Source organism: Sarcophilus harrisii, chromosome 1 (assembly GCF_902635505.1).
Source record: "Sarcophilus harrisii chromosome 1, mSarHar1.11, whole genome shotgun sequence".
NCBI lineage: Eukaryota > Metazoa > Chordata > Mammalia > Dasyuromorphia > Dasyuridae > Sarcophilus > Sarcophilus harrisii.
In genome coordinates, this window is record NC_045426.1 from 472,307,496 (window position 1) to 472,329,958 (window position 22,463).

At 31.9% G+C, this 22,463-nt stretch overlaps 1 protein-coding gene across 2 annotated transcripts in view; it reads right to left on the minus strand.

Moving 5' to 3' along the window:
* The window catches only part of SNTG1 (syntrophin gamma 1), a 786,808-nt gene that overhangs the window by 173,582 nt on the left and 590,763 nt on the right, over nucleotides 1-22,463 (minus strand). For both annotated transcript variants that reach the window (XM_031946419.1, XM_031946418.1), the window contains 2 exons: nucleotides 7,134-7,250; nucleotides 2,486-2,557 (listed from right to left, as the gene is read on the minus strand). In XM_031946419.1, coding sequence (XP_031802279.1) covers nucleotides 2,486-2,557; nucleotides 7,134-7,250 — 189 coding nt within the window. The remainder of the gene's footprint in view (nucleotides 1-2,485; nucleotides 2,558-7,133; nucleotides 7,251-22,463) is intronic.

The window sequence follows — 22,463 nt, forward strand, 5'->3', positions numbered from 1 at the left end:
ATATAAATAGTTTTAAAGCAAAGTCATGGAACGATAAAAATGCTTATGGCACATAATGCTTAATGAAGGGATGCCAAACATATCCAGTAGGAGGTGTCCATCTTTTTTTATCACTGACATAGACAGTAAATCATTTTCTTATTGCCACTTTCAGAAATAGGAAATTATACCACAAAGGTCATATCTCTGAGCCAATATGACAATATAAAAAGGTGAGTGAACAGACTAAAGCAAACACCAAAAAACCCTGATTTATCTTAGTTTTATCTGAGGAAAAAAGAGTTGAAAAAATAAATTTGTGAAATGAATTAATAACCTTAAAGATAGGCAGTTCTATTAATTCCAAAAATAACAGATTATTTAGAACTTCAAACTCTTTTTACAATATTTATCATTGGTTCTCTTCAACAATGAGATGATTCAAACCAGTTCCAATTGTTCAGTAATGAAGAGAGCCATGTATACCCAGAGAGAGGACTGTGGGAACTCAGTGTGAACCACAACATAGCATTTTCACTCTTTCTGCTGTTTGCTTGCATTTTGTTTTCTTTCGCAGGTTTTTTTTTTCCTTCTTGATCCTATTTTTCTTGTATAGCAAGACAACTGTGTAAATATGTATACACATATTGGATTTAACATATATTTTAACATATTAAACATGTATTGGACTACCTGCCATCAAGAGGAGGAGGTGGGGGAAGGAGGGGAAAATTTGGAACAGAAGGTTTTGCAAGGGTCAATGCTGAAAAAATTACCCATGCTTATGTTTTGTAAATCAAAAGCTTTAATAATAATAATAATATTTATCATTAGGGAGGAAAAGTTTCATATATTCAGAATGTTATGGAAACATTTAGATTTAGTTATTTAACTTACACATGCGTGCACACACACACACACACATGTATTACCCTTAATGTATGCCTTCATAATGGTTTCAGCATTCTCTTTCAAAATTAGCATTTATGAAATAAATATTTAACTTCATTATATGTTATGTTCTACAAAAACTTATATTTTTGAATATTTACAGTGTTAAACTGGGATAAAGAAGTTAATTTTCATAAATTTTGTAAGAAAATAAGTTACAATGCTTTCAAATGACTTATTTCTCGATTCAATTTTTTCAAACTAGGGTAATGCTGTGGAAATGAAAGAATCTTTGTTTCATAAGACTTGTCAAAACTTGTAGTTCTTTTTGAATTTTTTTTGCCCCTGGTTTTTCAACAATTTTTGATCATTTATTTCTTGTCTATTCAAAGAATCTATTTTCAGAATATAAGGAGTTAAAAGTATACTGAATAGTTTGCTTAAAATTGTATTAATAGCGATAAAAGTCATTTATTTTATATGAGTGGAATGTGGAGTTGTGTTTATATTGCAGAAAAGAGGACTGATTTTGTAAGTAGGAGAAACTTACATCTAAAGTGCTATTCTGACATTTTCCTAGCTATGTGACTGTGGGCAATTCATGTAACCTCCTAAGAGTCAATTTACTTACCTGTAAAATGAGATAAGAATACTTTCATTATGTATGTCACACAGTTGTTATGAAGAAATTATTTTAACTTAAAATACTATAGAAATATAAAAGAATATAGCACAAAGCTTTTGGTAGAATTAGAAAGAATATTAATTTAAACTAAATGAAAATCTTTTTAACACTGTAAATATGCTGATAGATTTCTCCATTTTAAATTGGTTTTAAAATCACATCTCTATTAGCTTGGATTGTTACTTAAAGGTCTTTGACTAAAGTAAGGAGAAAAAGTTATCCAACTTAATTTTTAATGCACCTACTATGTATCTCACACTATTCTAATTGTAAAAGATACAGACAAAATGAAACAATTTGTCCCTTCAAGGAGATTATGATGGAATTCAAACATATATTATTCTTAGACATTGTAAAATGAATGACTGCAAAACTGGTTGAAAATTGGGAATTTTGGCATACCTAGATCATTTGGCTTGTGTCTGTTCATTTTGGCACATATTTCTTTGTGCTTCAGGAGAGTCTAACTTCACAATATCTCTTGTATGGATCTCTTGCTCTCCATTCATATGATTAACACTCTAGTTCAAGTCCTTAATTCTATTCACTTAGATTAATAGTCTTCCAGTGGTCTCCCTGCTTCTCATTTCTTCTCATTCCAACAGCAAAAACTGGCAATTTAATGGCATACTTTTTTTGTTTTGTTTTGTTTGCTTGTTTTTTTTTTTTTTTTTTCTGACCTATTTGCAAACTAAGTCCTCTAAATTATTCAGTGAATATTGTTCTGGCCCATCAATGATAATAGTAAAATATACAGTTAGAAATGTTCATTTAGCAGCTGTTTCTATTTAGGTCAAGTTCATTTATTTTGTTTAATTGTGGAGCCTTTTTGGTTTTATTCATATTCTACCTGTAATGCTTAAGAATGTCTCGATGCTTAATACACATACATACAACTAACAAATAAAATTTTACATATATTTTTCATACCTTGAAGATTTTAAACATAATCTCATAAACTGAGAATGTTTTTTCTGCTCGTGTCCAGTCCCAAGTGGTTACCTTAAAAAAATGAGAAAATTTTATGGTAATATCATAATTGTTAGGCATAAAATTCATTTTTATTTCCTCTAATCTTTTCTCCACAAAACACAAAGTATTTATTCATAAAGACTTTTATAGATGAATTTTGTCTTGCCTTTCTTCAAATATGTTTACAGAAACCAGTATGTTAAAGTATTTATTTGTTTTGTTAATGCTGTAAAGTTACCCATACATATAACCTGTAAATGAAAAAAAAAGTATTTATTTGTTCAATTCAATTGCTACTTTTTCTTTCCTCATTCCTTTTCTCACACCTTCAAAAAATACTTTATCATTCATTAGGCAAAAGGCCTAATGTGTCTGCATATTTTGCATTATTCTTTGACTTTTAATTTTTTTAAAAAAATATTTTGTTGATTATTTCCCATTTCATGCAAAAATTAACATTTAAGAAAGGTTTTTTTTTTTTTTTTTTTGTTTTTTTGTTTTTGTTTTTTTTGCTTAGCTAATTGGGGTTAAGTGACTTGTCCAGGGTCACACAGCTAGGAATTGTTAAGTGTCTGAGACCAGATTTGGACTCAGGTCCTCTTGACTTCAAGGATAGTGCTCTATCTACCTAGCTGTCCCCAAAGTTTTTTTTTTTTTTTTTTAAGAGCGTCAAATCTCTCACACCTGTAAGCTTCTCTCCCCTCCTTGAGAAGACAAGCAATCTGATATGGATTTAAAAAATGTGAAGTCATGCAAAATATATTTTCAGATTAATCATCTTGCAAAAACAAAACAAAACAAAACAAAAACATAAGCTACTACAAATGAAAAAAAAAAAAATAAACCAAAAAGGTACACTTCAACTTGTCTTCAGAATTTATCAATTATCCTGTCTGTAGGTGGATAGCATTTTTCAACATAAGTCCTTTGGAATTGTGTTGTATCAGTCTTAATCAAAATATCTAGGTCTTTCACAGTTGATCATCCTTACAATACTGTTGCTATGGTGTATAATGTTTTCCTGCTTCAACTCACTTCACTTGCCATCAGTTCATTAAAGATTTTCCCAAAAGCATACTGTTCATTTTTTCTTATAGCATAATAGGCTTCTATCACAATCATATATCATAACTGATTCAGCTATTCCCCTATTAATGAAAATTAACTTGATTTCCACAAAAAGAACTGCTATAAATATTTTTGTACAAATAGATTCTTTTTCATTTTCTTTGATCTATTTGAGATACAAATCTGGTAGTAGTATTTTGAGATGAAAGGGTATGTACAGTTTTATAGCCTTTTAGGTATGGTGCCTAATGTTCTTCAGAATATTTGGACGAGTTCACGGCTATACGAAAAGTGAATTGACTCCCCAATTTTCACATATTCCCTCTCGTATTTGTCATTTTTCTTTTCTGTCAAGCCAGCCATCTAGTAGGGATCAGGTGGGATTTCAGCATTGTTTTAATGTATATTTCTCTAATCAGTAGCAATTTAGGGCATTTTGTCTGCATATTTTAAATGTATATTTGAAAGATATTAAATTTCCTAAGTATTTCACAAACAACAAATGATGATGTTTCATAAATCCTCTGTGAAATATTAGTTTTCTTCCTTTTATTCTCTTCCTCTCAGTCTCTTTCCTTTCTCTCTTTCTTTTGCTTTCCTTCCTTTTTTTCTTCCTTTCCCTGGTAAACAAATCAAGGAATTATAGAGGAGTTCATCATAAAATGAACAAACATAGAGCTTTCTCTGTTTAAAATAATGTTTCTATCAAAGGCTCAAAAATATTTAATTCATGAAAATCAATTGGATTTTCTCACTATGGTATCATTAATGCACAAATAATTTGAAGATGATTCACGTATACAAAGAAGTATTTTTACATTTTATAAGATAATGAATTCAAAAGTCTTGGGAATTAATGAAGGGATCTAAATTCCTTTTTATTCCTTTTCGTAGATCTCAGAGAAGGCTATTGAATTTAGAGTTTACTCAGATTCTATTATAGGAAGTGTGTAATATAAGAATTATAATATTAGCATTTTAATGAAAGTTGGTTTTCTAGGACAACCAACTTTTAAAAGCTGATCTAATTGATAGTTGATCTAAAGCTATCATAGAGATAATACTATGATAACTAACCATCACAAAGGTTTATTAAATGCTTCTCAGGTTCTAATTTTAGCTATGACAATTTTTTTCTTGAAGGTTTTTTTTTTTATTTTCAAAACATGCAAGCACAATTTTTCAACATTGACCCTTGAAAAGCCTTGTGTTCCACTTTTTCATCTCCTTCCCCTACCCATGATTACATATAATCCAATATATGTTAAACATGGTACAAAATGTTTTTATGTTAAATCTAATATAGGTATATATATATATATATATATATATATATATATATATATATATATATATATATTTATACAATTATCTTGCTCCATAAGAAAAATCAGATCAAAAAGCAAAAAAAAAAAAAAAAAGAGAGAGAGAGAGAGAGAGAGAGAGAGAAAGAAAGAGAGAAAGAAAATAAAATTCAAACAACCCACAACAAAAAGAGTGAAAATGCTATGTTGTATATGCTTTCAGTTCTCACAGTCCTCTCTCTGGGTGTAGATGGCTCTTATCATCAGAAGATCATTGAATCTGGCCTGAATTAGCTCATTTCAACTTCATAAAAGCAGTTTCGAGTCTCTCCCTTCCCTAACTCCTCAACAGCAAAATTAGAAAGAGAAAAGGCAAGGCTGAGTAGAGCTAGGACTTATGCCAGGAGATGCCTTTCCATTTGATTTTCACAAGTTTAATGGTGCCCAATGCCCTTAGAAATCAAATAATCAGAGTAGTGAATTTAGGTAGGACATACTAACTGTTGTTGAAATGCTTTATTTGAATAGCTAATGACAACAGATGTACTTTAAATGCAAATTAAAATACAAGAGTTGCTTGATAGTTTCAATTTACCAGACAAGAATATAGTTTAAGTGTGTATGGAAAATAATTAATATTCAAATAAGTTCTATTATGTAATGCAAATAGGGAAGTTATTTTCTGGCTGACTGACCAGTGATTGTTAAACTTTGTTCTATACTATTTCCATGGAAATTTAGCCATTAAAATAGAAAATATTATTTGTTTTCTAATCCTTTAAAAAAACGTAATTCTTATTCTATCTGTTCCTTTTTGTGTTACTATTGGAGCTTCTAGCTAATGTATTAAATCTCCTTAAAATTCTCCTTTGGCATGAATTATCTATAAATGTACTGATTAATCAGAAATTGAACTAATAAAATCATTGCACACACTTCCTTTGGCCCTTCCTCCAGGAATTCTTCTTTGTAATGCTCATACACAACATGAGTAGATGATCTTGCTCTGGTAGCTTTTCATTATGTAAAGTTCATGGTCTGTTGGAGTCCATAACTGAATCCTGAGGTGAGAGGTTGACCATTATCATTGTTTCTAAGCTTTACATTTTGAAAAAAAATTCAAATTTTTCATGAGTTACCAAAGTTAAGGAAAAAAAATTCAAGATAATTCAATCCTCTGGTGAAAGTTCTTTTGGATAGATTTTGGGCTCCAAATTTAAATTATTTTATTTATATTTACTTAGATTTTCTTTAAAAAGAAACATTTTATTTTTAATTTATATAACAAAACAAGGATTTTCAAAACAGTATAATAAAAAAGATGATTGCACATGAAACTTCAAATTCTTGCATAATTTCCTATTTTTAATACAAAATACAGTTCTATAAATTCATTTTTTCCTTCCCCACTATCACCATATTATCCCTCCATCTCTCTTTCTTTCTTCCTCTTTTCTTGATTATTCTTATTCTTTTTCCTTTCTTATCTTTCTTTTTCTTGTCTTTTTCCTTCTTTCACAAAATCATAGAATTCAAGAATAGGAAGGGAGGTCAAGAGATGCCTAATCCAATCATACAAAAAAAAAAAAAAAAAGAATACCTATTTAACTTAGCCAGAATGTGATTATTCATCTTGTGATTGATGGTCAATAAGTACATTTCTCTAACTATCCCATTATACTTTTGGAGAGCTCTGTTAGGATATTTTTCCTGATCTCAAGCCTGTAGTTGCCTCTTTGTAGCTTTCACTCATTTTATTTTTCTTGGTTCTGTCCTCTGGAGCCAAAAAACAGAAGTTTAATCTTTCTTCTGTGTGATAAGCCTTTAGATAATTCATGACAGCAATTTTTAGTTTCCAGCCTGACCATGCCAAGTTCATTCAGTTGTTCTTCATATACGTCCTTCTTCTATTTTTTTTTAAAATCTGGATTTATAATTTAATTATTTTGGAAAGTTCCTGAGGCCCCCTGGAATTCCACCAGTGGAGCATGACAACTCTTCTCTAAATTATTATCTTAGAGATTAATTAACTTGTTGATGGTTGCCTATCTAGGATGTCTCAAAAACCAGACAGATATCTAGATTTATTCTATTTCTGAGGCCAGCTTTTCTTAGGATATGCTACAATGGTTCATATTGATATTTAATAATAGAATTAAGTTGAGTATGTGATACATTTCTATATATTACAAGAAAAAATCAGTTAAAATAAAAATATGAAAAAATATACTTACTGGAGGTGCCAGAAATTTATAAAGAGAAGAGCCTCTCAGTGCTAAAAACTTTGGCGTGTATTTCCTATCTTGAAGTGAATCTTGTTCTCGTTCTTCAGTCCAGCCCATGTAGACTATCTGAGAGGGAAATTAATAATTTCGGTCTTTGTTATGCAAATATGATAAAGTATTTCTAACTTTTGACTAAATATTTTCAGTTAAAATGATAAAAAGGCATATGTTGAAAATTATTTTTCCAAAGCACATAAGGATAGGTGTCATAAAAACAAAAATATAGACCAATATTTTCAAACATTTTAGACCCAAGATTAGAATGGTTTGAAAATCCCTATAAAGACAATAAAGTGAAAGACATGAAGACCTGTTATGTAAGCCTGAGGTTTTCTGTACTATCTTTCTATCTTTCTCATTGAAAGGTGATAACTTCCCTTATTGTCTGGATATGAGAAACTAAGCATATAATGATTTTTCTTCTTATCCAAGAGGGAAATCTGCTACATTATTTACTGCTCTTAAACTTGGGTAGAAAAAGGGAGTAGGCCTGAGATTCAGTTCATTTGTATGTGAACTCCCCATATAAGGAAATTCCTCCTTTTGACATCTTCAATTTATAGTCTTAGAGGTTGCCTAGAGCCCTGGAAAATTAAGTTTCTTGCCCAGAATCAAAGAGCTGCTATGAATCAAAGATGGAATTTAAACTCAGGTTGTCCTGAATGACTCCAGAGCCAGTTTCATATATACTATAACATATTGTTTCTTAAAATAAAATTGCTATATTTCTGGTAATTAGTAACATGAAACAAACTGCTCTCTTTTTCTCTATATATATGACATATATAAATTGTGTAAGCTCTTTATACATTTGCAAGTGATATAATAATGCCAATTATGATTTATACTATGTAAGCTCTTTGAGGGAAGGAATAATTATTTGTACTTTTGTCCTTTTTCCATAACCCACCTGCTTAGCTTAATGTCTGTGATGCCTACACATTCAAGGAGACTCTTAGCTAAAATAATATGCTGCATTCTTTCAAGTAGTTTCTAATTCAGAGACTGGTATTTAGTTCTATAATCTATCACAGTTACAATTTCACTATGCTAAGCTGGAGAATTCCTGGGTGATTTTTGGAGGGAGGCTGACAATTGTTCAAAAGATGAAACATGAGAAAGAAGAACAGAGTCAAGAAGGCAGAATAAGAATTAGCAATTTTGCATTCATTCCTTTACATTATCCCCTACAATAATTGCTGGAAAGCAGAACAAAATCTGATGCTAGAAAGCCAAGTACAAGATACAGTGAGTCATTTTTTCCACACTTAGGGCAGCTCAAGAAGACTGAAAAAGAAATCTGTAAACATTGAGTTGAGGATTGGCCAGGAGCTCAAAAACAGGTGTGTGATAGCATTCTCGCCCATTTCCCATTTCTAGCTCATAGTTCCAGGGTAAGAAAAAAAAGTAGTTATAGTATTGAGGGAACAGAAACCCTATCTGTTTAAGGAGCAAGGAACAAATTTCTGGGGAAAAAGTAGTTTTGTAATTTTGAGCCCAAGAAAGGAGTAAGAATCGAGTTCTGACCTTTAGCCCCATACAGAAGCTTATAGTACAATAGAGTAGAAGAAAAAAACAAGGAAGAGACTGCAGATTAGAAACTTCCAACAGTGTAACTAACTATGACTAAGTCCAGCAGCAGTTTATAAAAATTGAATCACACCCACGTCAACAAACACAAAATGGATCAAAAATTTTCAGAGTAGAGGGCAGTAAAGAGAAATTTTCCTGGATCATATAAGGTTAGAAATACCAGAATATTACAAGTCCTTAGACTAAGAAATGAAAGCAATAGAATATTAGAGACAAGACAGAAGCAGAGTGAGCAGAAGACAATATTAACATAACTTCCAAACTCAAAAAAAGACTGGAAATGTGAATAAACAGAACAAAACAAACAAACAAAAAAAAAACAAATATAAAAAAAACCTTCTATGATTATAAGAAAGCTCAAGGCACAAATACAGAAGACAATGATCTGAGAATATCTATAAGTAAAGGCTCAAAAGAAAATACAGATTGTACACAAAACCAACAAAATTCCTAGAACAGTTAAAGATAGAAATAAAAGAGCAAATTTTTTTATTATACCTTTTTATTTACAAGATATATGTATGGGTAATTTTTCAGCATTGACAATTGCAAAACCTTTTGTTCCAACTTTTCCCCTCCTTCCCTCCACCCCTTCCCTCAGATGGCAGGTTGACCAGTATGTGTTAAATATGTTAAAGTATATGTTTCATACACTATATGTATACATATCCAAATAGTTATTTTGCTGTGCAAAAAGAATCAGACTTTGAAATAGTACAATTAACCTGTGAAAGACATAAAAAATTCAGGCAGACAAAAATAGAGGGATTGGGAGGTCTATGTAATGATTCATAGTTATCTCCCAAAGTTCTTTCACTGGACGTAGTTAAGTAGCTTCTTAACAATTGAAATTGTCCAAATGGAAGCTAATGACTTCATGAAATATCAAGAAACATTAAAAAAAGTCAAAAGATGGGAAAAATAGAAGAAAATGTGAAATGTCTCAAAGGAAAAATGACTGATCTGGAAATAGAACAAAGAAAGATGATTTAAGAATCATTTGACCACCTAAAATAGTTCAGTTCATTGCTGCTCTGTTGGAACTATTTGGTTCATCTCATTGTTAAAGAGGGCCACGTCCATCAGAATTGATTATCATATAGTATTGTTGTTGAAGTATATGATGATCTCCTGGTCCTGCTCATTTCACTAAGCATCAATTCATGTAAGTCTCTCCAGGCCTTTCTGAAATCATCCTGCTGGTCATTTCTTACAGAACAATAATATTCCATAATATTCATATACCACAATTTATTCAACCATTCTCCAATCGATGGGCATCCACTCAGTTTCCAGTTTCTGGCCACTACAAACATTCTTGCACATATAGGTCCCTTTCCCTTCTTTAAAATCTCTTTGGGATATAAGCTCAGTAGTAACACTGCTGGATCAAAGAGTATGCACAGTTTGATAACTTTTTGAGCATAGTTCCAAATTGAAGAACAAAAATTACCTGTAAAATCAAATAAGAGTAGTAGCACACAAATTGGGAAAAGAACAGAGAGAGACATGCAAAAATATTAAGAGAAGAAAACAATATAGTAAAAAAGATACAAAAATACCCCCCAAAAGTAGCTTTTTTAATTAAAGTTTTTTATTTACAAAACATATGCATGAGTAATTTTTTTTTTTTTTAACATTGACCCTAGCAATGCCTTCTGTTCCAAATTATCCTCTCCTTCCACCAATCCCTCCCCTAGATGGCAGGTAATCTAATACATATTAAATGTGTTAAAATATATGTTAAATCCAATATATGTGTACATATTTATACAGTTATTTTGCTGCACAAGAAAAATTCGATCAAATAGGAAAAAAAAGAAAGAAAATAAAATGCAAGTGAACAACAACAACAACAAAAGAGTGAGAATACTATGTTGTGATCCACATTTAGTTCCCATGGTCCTCTCTCTGAGTGTAGATGCTCTCTTTGTCACTGAACAATTGGAACTGGTTTGAATGATCTCATTGTTGAAGAGGGCCACATCCATCAGAATTGATCATTGCATAGTCTTGTTGTTGCAGTGCAGGAGAGAGCAAGTGAGGGAGGGAGCAAAGGAGGGAGAAAAAGAGGGAGAGAGGGAGAGAAAGGGAGGGAGGGAGCAAGTAAGGTAACGCACTGGGGAGCAAGCAGGAGCACACGGGGGAGAGGAAGGGAGGGAGGGAGTGAGGGAGGGGGCAAGGGGGAGTGAGGGAGGGAGCTAGGGAGGAAGAGAGGGAGAGATAGATGGAGGGAGGGAAGGAGAGAAAGATAGAGGGAGGGATAGAGGGAGAGAGGGAGGGAGCAAGGAAAAGAGAGAGGGAGGGAGCAAGTAAGAGAGCAAGGGAGGGAGCAAAGAAGAGAGTGAGGGTGAGAGTGAGGGAGGGAGTGAATGAAGGAGCCAGGGAGAGAGAGGGAGAGGAAGAGAGGAGGAGAGGAGGAGAGGTGGAGAGGGGGAGAGAGTGAGAGAGGGAGGGAACAAAAATGGAGGGAGAGAAGGAGGGAAAGATGGAGGAAGGGAGGGAGAGAGAGATGGAGGGAGGGAGCTAGGTACTCTGGCAATGAAGTATGGAGTGTTTTTTGAATTCAGTGAAATAGAATGGGGTGAGAGATAGGAGTAAATAATATGACTATGCATAGGGTGGGACTAGAATGATAAGCAATGAGAGGGAAAACTAGGAAAAAAATATATATCCTTAAATCTATTTCCATGTTCAGCATAGGCATGAATATGTTATAGGATCATGCTTAAACATATAACTGTGTCCTGCACACTTGGGGATAGGAGAATAAGTTACCAATATTGGATGTTTCACTAATCCCCTAAGAGCATTATCAACATTTTGAAGACTAATAAATAAATATCTTGTTGTAAAGATTTTTAGAGTTCTCTGTATCTGATCAATAAAGACATATAATGCTTAATTTCTCCTAATATATTAGGGAGCTCAATGAATCTTTGTTAAATGAAAGAGAGTGCCAGGGGAGAAGTCAGTGAACAGTTTGATACTAGCATAAATGGAATATGTATTTGAATTAGTATCATGAGAAGGTACAGGAAAGAAGTGGGGTGAGGATTCTAACATAAAGGAGGTCTGTGTACATTAAGTTTATAGTCTGTTTCATGTATGTATTTTACATCTCCAACTTAATTACAATTAATATGTTAATATAATTAGTGTGTTAATGTATCATATTAATTAAAATATCCTGCTGGTCATTTATTACAGAACAAAAAATATTCCATAACATTCATATACCATAATTTATTCAGCCATTCTCCAATTGTGGACATCCATTCAGTTTCCAGGATGATTTCAGAGAGGCCTTGGGGAGACTTACAGGAACTGACACTATGTGAAGTAAGTAGAATCAGAAGAACATTATATACAGCAACAGCAAGATTATATAATGATAAATTTTGAAAGATGTGACTCTTTTCAACAGTAAGGTAATTCAGGCTTGTTCCAATGGTCTTGTGATGAAGAAAGTCTTCTCCATCTAGATAGAGAACTGTGGAGACTGAGTGTGGATTACAACATAATATTTTCACCTTTTTTATTGATATTTGCTTGCATTTTGTTTTCTTTCTCATTTTCCCCTTTCTAACTGATTTTTCTTGCATACTATAGTAGTTGTGATTGCACATGTTTAAAATATTGGATTACTTGCCACCTAGGATAGTCTACCTCTCAGATCTGCAGAGAAGGAAGAAATTATGGCCAAATAAGAACTACAGTACATCATGGAATGTAAAATGGATAATTTTGATTATATTAATTAACATATTACAATATAATACACTAATACATTACTGGTGGAGTTGTGAACTGTTCCAAACATTCTGGAGAGCAATTTGGAACTATGCCCAAAGGGCTATCAAACTGTATATATATATATCCTTTGATCCAGCAGTGTTTCTATTGGAATTGTATCCAAAAGAGATTTTAAAAGAGGGAAAGGGACTCACATGTGCAAAAATATTTGTGGCAGTCCTTTTTATAGTAGCAAGAAAATGGAAACTGAGGGGAAGCCTATCAGTTGGACAATGGCTGAACAAGTTATGCACTTATGAAATAAGATTCCATAACATTCATAGGGCCATAACTTCTTCAGCCATTGTCCAACTGATGGGCATCCCCTCAGTTTCCAGTTTCAGTTCATAATTCCACCAGTAATGTATTAGTGTACAAGTTTTCCCACATCCCCTGCAAGATTCATCATTATTTTTTCCTGTCATCTTAGCCAATCAGAAAGGTATCTCCAAGGTTTTAGTTTGCATTTCTCTGATCAACAGTGATTTTGACCATTTTTTCATATGACTATAAATGGTTTTAATTTCATTCCGTTCATGTAATTTGACCATTTGTCAAATGGAAAATGGAATGAACTCTTATAAATTTGAGTCTTTTTTATATATTTTAGAAATGAGGCTTTTATCAGAACCCTTGGATGTAAAATGTTTTTTTTCGCAGTTTATTGATTCCCTTCTAAACTTGTCTGCATTGGTTTTGTTTGTACAGAAACTTTTTATTTTAATATAATCAAAATTATCCATTTTACATTCCAAAATATACTGTAGTTCTTCTTTGGCCATAATTTTTTTTCTCTTCTCCACAGATCTGAGAGGTAGACTAAACTTTGTTCTTCTAATTTGCTTATAGTGGCATTCTTTATGTATAAATCACAAACTCATTTTGATCTTATCTTGGTATAGGATGTTAGGTTTTGGTCAATGCCTAGTTTCTGTCACATTATTTTCCAATTTTCCCAGCAATTTTTGTCAAATAGTGAATTCTTATCCTGGAAGCTGGAGTCTTTGGATTCATCACACACTAGATTAGAATAATCATTGATTATTATGTCTTATGAACCTAAACTATTCAATTGATTTGACTACTCTATTTTTTATCCAGTACCAAATGGTTTTGATGACTGCTACTTTATAATATAGATTTAGGTCTGGTACAGCAAAGCCACTTTCATTTGCATTGTTTTTCATTAATTCCCTTGAAATTTTCATCTTTTTGCTGAGTGAAATGAGCAGGACCAGGAGATCATTATATACTTCAACAACAATACTATATGATGACCAGTCCTGATGGACCTGGCCATCCTCAACAATGAGATCAACCAAATCATTTTCAATGGAGCAGTAATGAACTGAACCAGCTACGCCCAGAGAAAGAACTCTGGGAGATGAGTAAAAACCATTACATTGAATTCCCAATCCCTATATTTATACACACCTGCATTTTTGATTTCCTTCACAAGCTAATTGTACAATATTTCAGAGTCTGATTCTTTTTGTACAGCAAAATAACAGTTTGGTCATGTACACTTATTGTGTATCTAATTTATATTTTAATATATTTAACATCTACTGGTCATCCTGCCATCTGGGGGAGGGGGTGGGAGGTAAGAGGTAAAAAATTGGAACAAGAGGTTTGGCAATTGTTAATGCTGTAAAGTTACCCATACATATAACCTGTAAATAAAAGGCTATTAAATAAAAAAAAGAAATTTTTATCTTTTTTACCTATTTTTTTCTAGTTCTATAAAATATTTCTTGTGAGTTTGATTGGTATGGCACTGAATAAGTAGATTAATTTAGGTAGTTTTGTCTTTTTGTTATATTATCTTGATTACCCATGAACAATTAATATTTTTCCAATTGATTAGTTGTGTGGAAAGTGTTTTTAATTGCATTTATATAGTTTGGTCTTGGTAGGTAGACTCCCAAACATTTTATATAATCAAAAGATAGTTTAAATGAAATTTCTCTTTGTTTCACTTGCTCCTGGACTTTATTGGTAACATATAAAAATCTTGATGATTTATGTGGATTTATTTTGTATTCTGCAACTTTGCTTAAGTTGTGAATTGTTTCTAATATTTTTAGTTGATTCTCTAGAATTACCTAAATATACCATCATCTCATCTGCAAAGAGTGCTAATTTGATTTCCCCATTACCTGTTCTAATTTCTTTAATTTCTTTTTCTTCTCTTATTGCTAAAACTAACATTACAAATATAATACTGAAGAGCAATGGCAATAGTGGGCAAATGTTTCATCCCTGATCTTACTAGGAATAGTTCTAATTTATCTGAAATATAATATGATGCTTTAAAGTTTAAATAGATGCTATTGCTCATTTTAAGGAAAATTATATTTACTTCTATACTCTCTAGTGTTTTTAATAGGAATGGATGTTGGATTTTGTCAGATATGTTTTCTGCATCTATAGAGATGATCATATGATTTTTTGTTAGATTGATGATTGATATAGTCAATTATGTTAATAGTTTTCCTAATATTGAACCAGCCCTGCATTCCTGGTATAAATCCTACTTGGTCATGGTATATTATTCTGAGGATAACTTGTTGTCTATAATATCTTTTGCTAATATTTTATTTAAGATTTTTGCACCAATATTCATTAGAAAAATTAGTCTACAAGTTTCTTTCTCTATTTTGTTTCTTTCTGTTGTTTTAGGTATTAGCACCATATCTGTGTCATAAAAAGAATTTGGTAGGATTCCTCCTTTCCCTAATTTTCCAAATAATTTGCATAGTATTAGAATTAATTGTTCTTTAAATGTTTAGTAGAATGCATGTGTAAATTCATATGGCCCTGGTGATTTTTTCTTAGATAACTGATTCACTTACTTGCATAAATACATGCACACAACAATACAGAAAATACAAACATATTCTCCAGGTTTTTCATATTTATATGTTTTCATATTCATAATTATATGTTTCATTTATGCTTTTATTTTGTGTGTATCCTTATTTCACAGGGTTTTGTATACTGTCTACCCATATAATTACATTATACATTGCTACAGGGCAGGAACTTTTTCTTCTGGTTAAAATCTCTCCTACTGTGCAAAGCACACTGGAGTCAAAATAAACATTGATTAGCTTTGTGTTTCTATGCCACCTGGTATGAGAAAGAGTGGGAGGTTAGAAAGGAAGAGAGCATTTATCCCACTGGTGTCAGTCTTGACAATGGTTAAAATATCTAACATTTTGAGAATTGTCATCCTAAATCAAACTATGTTCTATCTAGCCCAGTACTCTAGCACTAGCTAGAGTATTTGGAATCAAGGCATTTCATATGAAAATTTTGCTTTTCACAGCATCGGTGTTAAACACAGATTCACAAAGTATCCCTGGCTTCCCTTGATAAACCACTATAAATGCATCATTCATGAATTAATTCAAAAGATTCTAGAAACCATTCATATTTTCAGCTTACGCCACTTTTTGAAATAATAAATTCTCTAAGTTTACTATATGAAGCAATATTTTCTTCTATTTATCCTAACATTCCTCTTTCAAAATCAGCGAATTATCCCTCTCCCACTTTTCTCCACAGCTTTAACATACCAGGAATTTACAAACAATTCTATATGTTTCTAGATTTTGAAGATCCTTTCTCTCCTTTATCTGTCATTTCAGGCTGAAGAATCTGAACCAATGTCTGCTAGAAATTTCATCTTCCTGATCATTTAGTTGACTTTACCTAAATCGTGCTATTGTAAAAGTGGATGACCTGATTGTGCTTCATTCCTGAGAGTATGTGTGTAAAATGTAAAAGAAGACATTTTTATGATTTTGCTTTGATGATTCTCACCGTTTGCAAAGGTGATAGACTCAACTCAACCTACTTTTGTGAATAGCTGCAATGACAGATCTTCCAAAATGAAAGTAGAACAGGGGCACTGTCAAATGTGCCAGAATAGTAGCAGAATGGTTAAAGGGAAAATGTCAGGGATTCCAAAATCCTTGGTGAATGTAGTGCAACAATTCAATAACTTATGTTGCATGATTTTACTCCAAAACCTCGACATAATGCATCATGCAATTGAAATATAAATTATTAGTTATTGCTATGCAATAATTATACTTCTGATTCCCCAATACATATATGTTTAATTAAGATTTGGTCATATATTAATTCGAGTATCTAGGGCTAAATATAGCATTTGGCTTGGGCTCAGGAAAAATCATATTTGTAAATTTAAATCTAGCCTCAGGTAGCTCCTTGACCCTAAACAAGTTTTCCTCATCTGTAAAGTAAGCTGGAGAAGGAAATAGAAAACCAGTTTGATATCTTTACCAAAAAAACCCCAAATAGATTCACAGAAAATCAGACATGACTGAACAAAAATTTTATGATTGCAGGCCCAAGGGGCTCTATCCACTGTACTATCTAGTTGCCTCTGCAGTGAATGAAATTTTAACATGTCAAGAAGTCACTGGAATAAGTTAATAAAAAGCTAAAGTTTTTTTTATTTTTTTCTACTTTTCTATTATCCAATTTGGTGTTCTCTAAACATCTGAAACTTTGTATGTATAAATCAGTGAAAAGAACTGGAAAAAAGAAATCTGAGCATAAGCAGAATTCCCATTAAAAAATTAACTGATCTAGAACAATATGGTAATAAATAAAAGGAAGGAATGCTGAAAAATCCTATTGAATCACTTTAATTGGAAAGTAAAGAAAAGGCCTGCAGAGCACATCTTCTGATGGATGCTCAAACTGATTTCAGATGCTAAAGGCTTAATGTAAATGATAAGCATGCTCTCATATTAAAGAAACAGCAACTTTCAAAACTGAAGGAAACATTGATTCTCTAAATTAAAAAAAAATGAAATATTGAACAATAGCTATGAAAATGAATGTCTTCTTTTTGGAAGCCAGAAAAGACAAAAAGAAATATTTAAAAATGTTGACATGAGTTACATGCCAGAGAAATGTACATAAAACATGAAAAACAAACCAAAAAAGAAGTGGAAGTTATGAGTGGAGGAAAAATAAATTGGAAAATTATTAGTCTCTAATTCTCTGGTTTTTGGAAGCCAAAATCCAATGCTTGAATCTTGTCAGGGAAAGAAGAAAAGGTAATCTTTAAATTCTTATCATACTTTTGGAATAATAGTGTTTCCAATAACATCATATCTTGTAGGAATGTGTTTTCATTCTGACCATGTCCTTCATCTACTGTTGTGTTGCTGTTCATCCTTCATAGTCAAAAAGGACCAAAGACATCACTATGTTGAAATCAAAGTACAATGTGTTTGTGGCTAATCAGTCTAATATGAGCTTAAAGATTCTACCACTTATGGGGCATACTCCATTTGAATATTCATAATCTTTCAGAGGACTCCCAAATTCCTTATCATCTCTTACTTTTCATGTTTAATCTCTTGCGAAAGCCTATTTGTTTTACATTTCCAACATCTTTCAAATATATCCTCTTCTCTCTCATGACAGTGTCATCATTGTGGTTCATGCTTTCATGTGATAGTGATGTTGGTAGTGGTGAATTTGCCTGCCTCGTTTTTTTTTTCACTCCACTTCATACTCCATTTCGTTGTCAAAACAATTTCCTTAAAGCACAGATCCACTCATATCACTACCTAATTAATAAACTCTAGTGGCTCCATATTGCTTCCACCCTAATTAGCCACCACATATTTTTTTTTTGTGTAAAAGAAACTAGCTTCCTGGCTCTTCCACAAAAAAGACATTCCATCTCCTTCCAGGTATTTACTCTGGCTATCCTCCATACCAGGGATATTTTCTCTCCTCCACTCTGCTTACTGAATTCCTGAGCTTACTCTAAGTTCTAGAAGTAATTTCCAATATCTCTTAATTCCAGTGCCTTCCCTTTTCAAATTATTTCCTTTGCATGTTATTTATACATTATCTGTACTTACTATTTTTTTGTGTGTGAATTACTATCTCATTAGATTATGAAGTCTTTGAGGGCAGGAACTTTTTTGGCTCTTTTTGTATCCCTGGCACTTAAAATGCCCAATATATACTGCTTAATAAAGAACTTTTCTGATTCAAACTATGACAATTTGTGACACCACTGAAATTCTCGCTCAGCTTTAAGTAAAATGGGGTTAATGAAATCATCTGTAGCATTTCACAGAATTTGGGGGAGTATCATGTACAAAATGTATACAAAGTATTTTATGAACATTATAATTAATGCTCCAAGCCTGTTTTATTAGGAACAATATGTCTTTGTTTGGCAACTCTTATTGGCAAAGAGTTGACCATCATGTTACCAATTACATTTTTTTGGCCTCAGAAACTCATTAAAGTGCCCTCTTTAAAGGTTGCATGAGATAATTGCAGTCTGTATTACTAGAACATTTGCTCCTGTGGAATCATTAGACCTTGATATTTTGAAACAAAAAAAAAGAAAAGAAAAGTATAGCACTATTTAATTGTAAGCTCCTTGAGATTACAGAATGCATCTTTTTAAAAATCCCTTTATCTCCACTGATTACTATGATGATTTGTACATGCCAGATACTTCATAGATGTCAATTTAATTAAATTGTATTGAATCAATTAAAATAAATTTTGGGTTTAAAATCTGTCAATAAACAAATTACTTAGACTGAAGTGAAAGTCTTCTTTTAATAAAATAGTTAATCAAAGCTATTTAATAAATATAATGTAAGAATTTGTGGCAAAAATGTTAAAGTTAGCAATAGCAAGGAATATTCTGTATGCTCTTCATAATTGGTTTTTATGAAATAATAAATCAGTAATACTGAGAAATTGGAAAGATTATATGAAATGATGCAAAGTGTACAATAGGCAAAGAGAACAACATATCCAGTGACTATAATATGTAAATGATAACAGTGAAAAGGCAGTTTGACAATGATTTATAGCCTAAAATCTTGATCCTAGAGAATGAATAATAGAATATGCTCCTCTTATCTCAGTGGAAATTTTGGGGAGTATGAATGTGTGATATGGCATAGATATTATCAGGTGTGATTACTAGGTTGATTGACTTGCTTAAATACTTTTGTTATATTATAAGTACGGTTGGAAAAGAGGTTTAAGGAGAAATATCTAAGGTATCAAACAAAAGACAACAACATTTTAAAAAGAAACTAAAATAGTTAAATTAAAAAAAATTTAGGATTATAATTCAAAGCAAATAATTCAAATAGGATTTTGATGAATTATTATAAATTGTTTAAATCACCATGCAAATGATTTTAAAATATTTTAATAGTAAATATGGAAACTAATAAACAGAAGTGTTAAATTTCTACTGAAGGTCACATGGTAGGTAAAGGTCCAATCTACAAATACATATCTTGACTCCCAGTACATTATTCACTTTTGAAAATTATGATGTTGGAAGATTGTGTTACTATCTTGTCTTTGTTAAGATGCTCAATCACCTTTTTACTCCTAGCCTTGTGGAAATTACAATTGTTTTAAAATGACTTGCTTATATTGGCAGATTATTTCATTTAAAGTAAATTAATTTGTGCTCTATTCAGAACATTTGAACGGAATAATACATTATTTTCATTTCTTGACTTGTCAGAATTAATTTCCTCTGCTCCTTACTACCAGTTTGCTTCAAGAATAAATACTTCCATAAAAGACATAAAATTCGGGTCAGCTAGATGGCCCAATGGATAGAACACCAACCCTGAAATCAGCAGGACTTGAGTTCAAACCTGGTCTCAGACAATTAACACTTCCTAGCTGTGTGACCTTAGGCAAGTCACTTAACACCAACTGCCTCCCCAAAATAAAATAAAATAATTTAAACTCTAACACCTGCAATGAAAAGAAAAAAAATGTTTTTGCCATTTGAGTAATTAGTAATAATGATCACTTTGCAGGTTTTCACGAAATTCAAATTGATTTTTGATACCATAGGGAGATTTTGTATACATAATAACAAGTTCATTCTTATGAAAAGAAAAAAATATCATATTTATACAATATATAGAAATTGAATATATAATTTAAGATTAATGCACAAAAATACTATTGTTAAAATATATCAAAGCATGGGCAAAGCATGGGCAAATCCTGAGGGATAAGGTAACACTTTTCTTTTAATAAAAGGTTTGGTCAATTGCTGCACTGGAAGAGAGGAGTGTGTACTATTTACTTCCCTAAAATATTAGAATACAAATTCCTCATTAATAATTCTCCCATTCTTTTCCACACCCACCCTGGGACCACATTAATGCACCAATGTATCAATGTAAGTACATTTTCATATAACAAATTATTATTGTAAATTTATTTCACACCTTAAAAGCAGCAATGAGATTTTTTTATTTCCTTAATAAAGTTGAAACATATGAACTTGATGCAATAAATTCTTGGAACAGCTAAAAAATAGTTATGGTTAAAAACTTGGAGTAATCTACAAAAAGGATTTCCAGAACTTTTTGATGTATATCATAATCAAGATTAAGAGGCAGCCTAATCATCTGTGGTACACAAAGCCATGCAAAAAAACCAAAATAAATGGATTCATCAATACATTTGAAAATTATACTTTCATTTTTCATAGAAGGTGGGAGAAATAGGCATAGAGCTGATATGGTAAGTGGAAAAAGCATTGTGTACAGAGTCAAAGGACAGACATTTTATTAAATAATAAAACAATTAATAATAATTATTTTTATATAGTTTTAAGGTTTGCAAAGTGCTTTCCAATATTAGCTCATCCAATCTTCACAACAGCTCAGATGAAGAAATTGAAAAAAGATGGAGGTTATATGAATTGATCAAGACTACATAGCCAGTTAGGTACTTGAGAATAGACTTGAATTTGCAGGTCTTCTTGGCACCAGGTTCACTATGCCACCTAGTTACTGAAATCTTCCCTGCCTTGTGTGACTTCATTCAGGCCTTTAAGTAATTTCATTATTAAGTTATCCATTTAGGCCTTTAACCACTAAAGGCCTCAATTTCCTCCTTTGCTAAATGAGTAACTTGGAAGTGCTAGGTGGTGCAATGGATAAAGTGCTGGACCTAGAGTCAGCAAGATTCATCTTCCTGATTCCAAATCTGACCACAGATACTTAATAGCTATGTGAATTGGGGCAAATCACTTTACCCCATTTGGCTCAATTTCCTCATCTATAAAATGAGATAGATAAGAAAATTGCAAATCACTTTAGTATCTTTGCCAAGGAAATTCCAAATAACATCACAAAAAATAAATGTCAATGCAAAAGACAGGACAATTATAATCACAAAATGAGAAGGATGAACTAATTGAGTTATTCATTCCTAATTCTAAATTGGCCTCTACTTTAAGAAGTTATTCTCAGTAAAAGTCTGTTTATTTCACAGTCCAGAAATGTTGCTTTAGCAGACATTAGTAATACAATTAATTATCCTTATTCTCAGAGTCAGAGAACTCAGAATAATAAGTACCCTAGAGCAGGTAATGCATACTGCCTGGTACATAGGAGGCACTTAATGTATGTTTGATTGATTATTGAGTCATTGAGCTCAAAAAGCATCTAGTCCAACTCACCGTTGAAACAAGGATCTGTTTGATGACATATCTCACAAGTAGTCTTTATAATTTCTCTTGAACTCCAGTGAAATAGAAGCCTTTATCCAGTATATTCTTAAGCAATTTTCTAATTGCTGGGAATTTTTTTTTCTTATGTGAAATTTACATTTTTCTTTTTTCAATTTACCCCCATTACTTGTAATTCTGCCTTCTGGAATTAATAACACAAGTCTAAAACTTACTATTTATTAATTGACCCTGACAGAACTAAGAAGTGTGGAAGATGTAGGAACTTTCAATTAAATCAAAATTAAAATCAATTCAATCAAAGGCAAGAAAACCAAAGAGATCTGCCAACACACTGGTCACATTTC